At 34.5% G+C, this 2,919-nt stretch overlaps 1 protein-coding gene across 1 annotated transcript in view; it reads right to left on the reverse strand.

The window, feature by feature from the left end:
• Positions 1 to 1,505: 1,505 nt before the first annotated feature.
• LOC108578218 (dynein heavy chain 10, axonemal-like) overlaps positions 1,506 to 2,919 on the reverse strand; it is a gene marked incomplete at its 5' end in the record, with an annotated part of 53,625 nt that continues 52,211 nt past the window's right edge. Inside the window, 2 exon segments of the mRNA XM_017941502.1 lie at positions 1,506 to 1,664; positions 2,610 to 2,789. Coding sequence (XP_017796991.1) covers positions 1,506 to 1,664; positions 2,610 to 2,789 — 339 coding nt within the window.

Here is a 2,919-nt window from a genome sequence, read left to right on the forward strand (position 1 = left end):
ACTGACCCACATATATTTATTTTATTTACGTGTTGTGCTGCAAAACGTGTCATTTCTCTTATTTCGCTATTTGAAAACATTTTTCAGGTAAGTTTGTTTTATTTTTTCAGCAATAATCTATTAAACTAAGAGCTAATTACCTAAGAGTACTACATTGCTGACATTGTAAGCTTCTTTTTAGTCTAAGTTTTGTAATGAATATCGTCGCGTAGTAATGAATACCATCGCTCTAAGCGTTCTTGACCAAATCATCTAAATATGTATGGGCTACAAAGCTGGTAGCTTTATAATATCGGCTAATATGGGCTAGCCAATATTAAAATTCGATTACTATGAGAATGGTAATAAGAAAAATACCAAAACATTAAAAAGCATTTAAGTTTAAGTTTATCTACATTTTGAACATGTTTTTAAATATTCCAACTTGAAAATATGCAGTTCTCACTTTTCATTTCAATTTTTTTGCGAGTGGCCCATATTTAGACCATTTTTCTAAAAATGATGATTTTCCCTTTTATTGTAAATATATAATTTGCAACATACATTACTTTTGTTCAGCTTATTTTGATTTCATATCCTGTAATAAACATGTTATTGATAGATATTCAAGTTTTATATCTTAAAAATCATCTACTGGTTTGACAATAAATCCTGAAATAAAAGTGCTAATCCATATTTTAGATCATCTCTTTTAAATTTTACCAGTGCCATTCTTGTAATAATAGTAACCGCACAACCGTTACCATTCCCTACGTATTTCGTATTTTTGTTATTACTTTTTAACAATGCTTCAAACGACCTATGCTTATATCACGTTCTGTTTCTTACTTATACTCATAAAACATGTGGACAAAGTTTCATTGGAAAAAGACTGGGACATATTGTTTGCAAGATGGTAAAAAGTGAAGAAAATCACTTTGTCCATTGATATAAAATCATCTTTGCATTGATTTTGTCCACCACCTATGCCATTTATGTTTATTATTTTTTGTTGGTGGATAAAATCAGTGTAAAGGTGATTATATTAATATATTAAGTGACAAAACGATTTTCTTTTCTCCTGAAAAATTCTGTTTTTGCAATTTCGCAACTTTACTATTGAAATAATATATCTTTCTTAATTATAGTATATACATATGTATACGTATACAGGGCGGGGCATTTAAATGGGCATTTAAATAAATATCTCCGTTATTGTTGGTCGTATGAAAAAACTCCAAAGGACAAAGTTATACTGTTTCAAGGGGTACATATGATGATGGAAGAAATTTTGTCCAAAGTCATTTTTTTTACGAGATTTCAAGGTTATCGGTATTTTTTTAAATAGGGCCATGTATTTTTTTGTTCATATTCTTATGGAGGGTAGAATGATAAATTCAACCATCTGAATAATGTATCGTTCAGCTCATCTGAACTCAAGATATTTACTATCTTTACTATATTAATACTATAATATATATTTCTTTTTATCGATCTTCGAGCAACTTTTCGAAAATTAAATTCGTTTAATTGGATACCTGTAGCCTAAGTCTGTGAGCCTCGACTGGAATAATGATGAGTATTGGTAGTTCTTCAACAAGAATCTTTGGATGTGATCTTTTCAGGCATTGTTCCTCCATATCCCATCTGGCACCTTCCAAATATAGTCCACTCACGTAACAACCCTGAATAATTAATATTATGTGTTGGTTGTTGCGTCGTAAACAAAGGAATATTTTGCCGGTATTCGTCGTCGTCAATAGACCAGTTTCAGGGTGGCCTGACATGAAGGCCCACACCTCAGGACACTGCGTACACTAGGCCCTAAAGTAGAAGTACTCGAAACCTTCACCTTCACCACCAAATTTGTTACCTAAACTCAAAGAGTAAACATCTGCGCATCTTACCCTCGCGACTTCATTGTTCATAAATATAAACTCTGCTGTTTGCCTGATGCGCCATAAAAAGTACAAACGGAAAAATATTCTTAGAATGTTTCATCTTCCACTCCTTTTTACCCTTTCCAAAAGGAAAAGACACTCCCACACCGTCGAATCTGAAATTAGTTGCAACGACCCTTCTCCGAACATCCAATCAATAAGATTTGAGTCTAGTTTTCCTCGACAACGAGCAGACACAAATCGGCCTTCGTAAGGCACACAACGCAAATACCAAATAGCTCTCGTGAAACAACTGCAGTCGGTAACAGTAAGTTACACCCTCAAATATTTTCCTTCTAGCCTTAGTTTTATCTGCCTTTTACAACGAGTCACCCACTTTCACCATTACTCATACTGGATTCTTCACCTTCCAGTTCTCCTTTCAGCTCTCCTACATAGTCATAATCCAAAGTCCATCTTCCCTAAACCCTTAAATAGCCCTATTTTCTCCATTTCCGCATTCATTCTCTGTTTTACCACGCGCACGTCACATAACGTTAAACCTCTGTCAAATAAAGTTCTGTTTCTACGCAACGACGATCCTTAAGTGTTTAAATTCAGTGTTACCCCAATATCTGCTCCGAGTTTCGAGGAATTAGAGCAAACCGATCGTGGCGTTTATTTGTCGCGAAAACACTACCCGTCGACGCTGTGACGCACAACATTGGTAGATGACTAATTGTCGGTTACCTGGTCAGGTCTTTCTTCCACTTTCTCGGGCATAGTGAATCTCGATACCGCTGTATATGTGAGAGAACGATCGAGAGACCAGCTGTTTCTGCGACAAGCCATTTGCACCAGGGCTGCTAAATAGGTTTCTGGGATGTGTAGACCAGCCAGCCATAGGACTATTGGCTCCATTGCAGAAGACTATGAGTTTTCAAGAAAAGATGAGAAACATTAAAAATATTATGCTAAGATTTTCTTTAATTTAATTTAGAAATATGGTAATAAGTTCTTCTTTAATTTAATTTAGAAATAAAATTAAAAGATTTTTTTT

Source organism: Habropoda laboriosa, unplaced genomic scaffold, assembly GCF_001263275.1.
Source record: "Habropoda laboriosa isolate 0110345459 unplaced genomic scaffold, ASM126327v1 scaffold2634, whole genome shotgun sequence".
NCBI lineage: Eukaryota > Metazoa > Arthropoda > Insecta > Hymenoptera > Apidae > Habropoda > Habropoda laboriosa.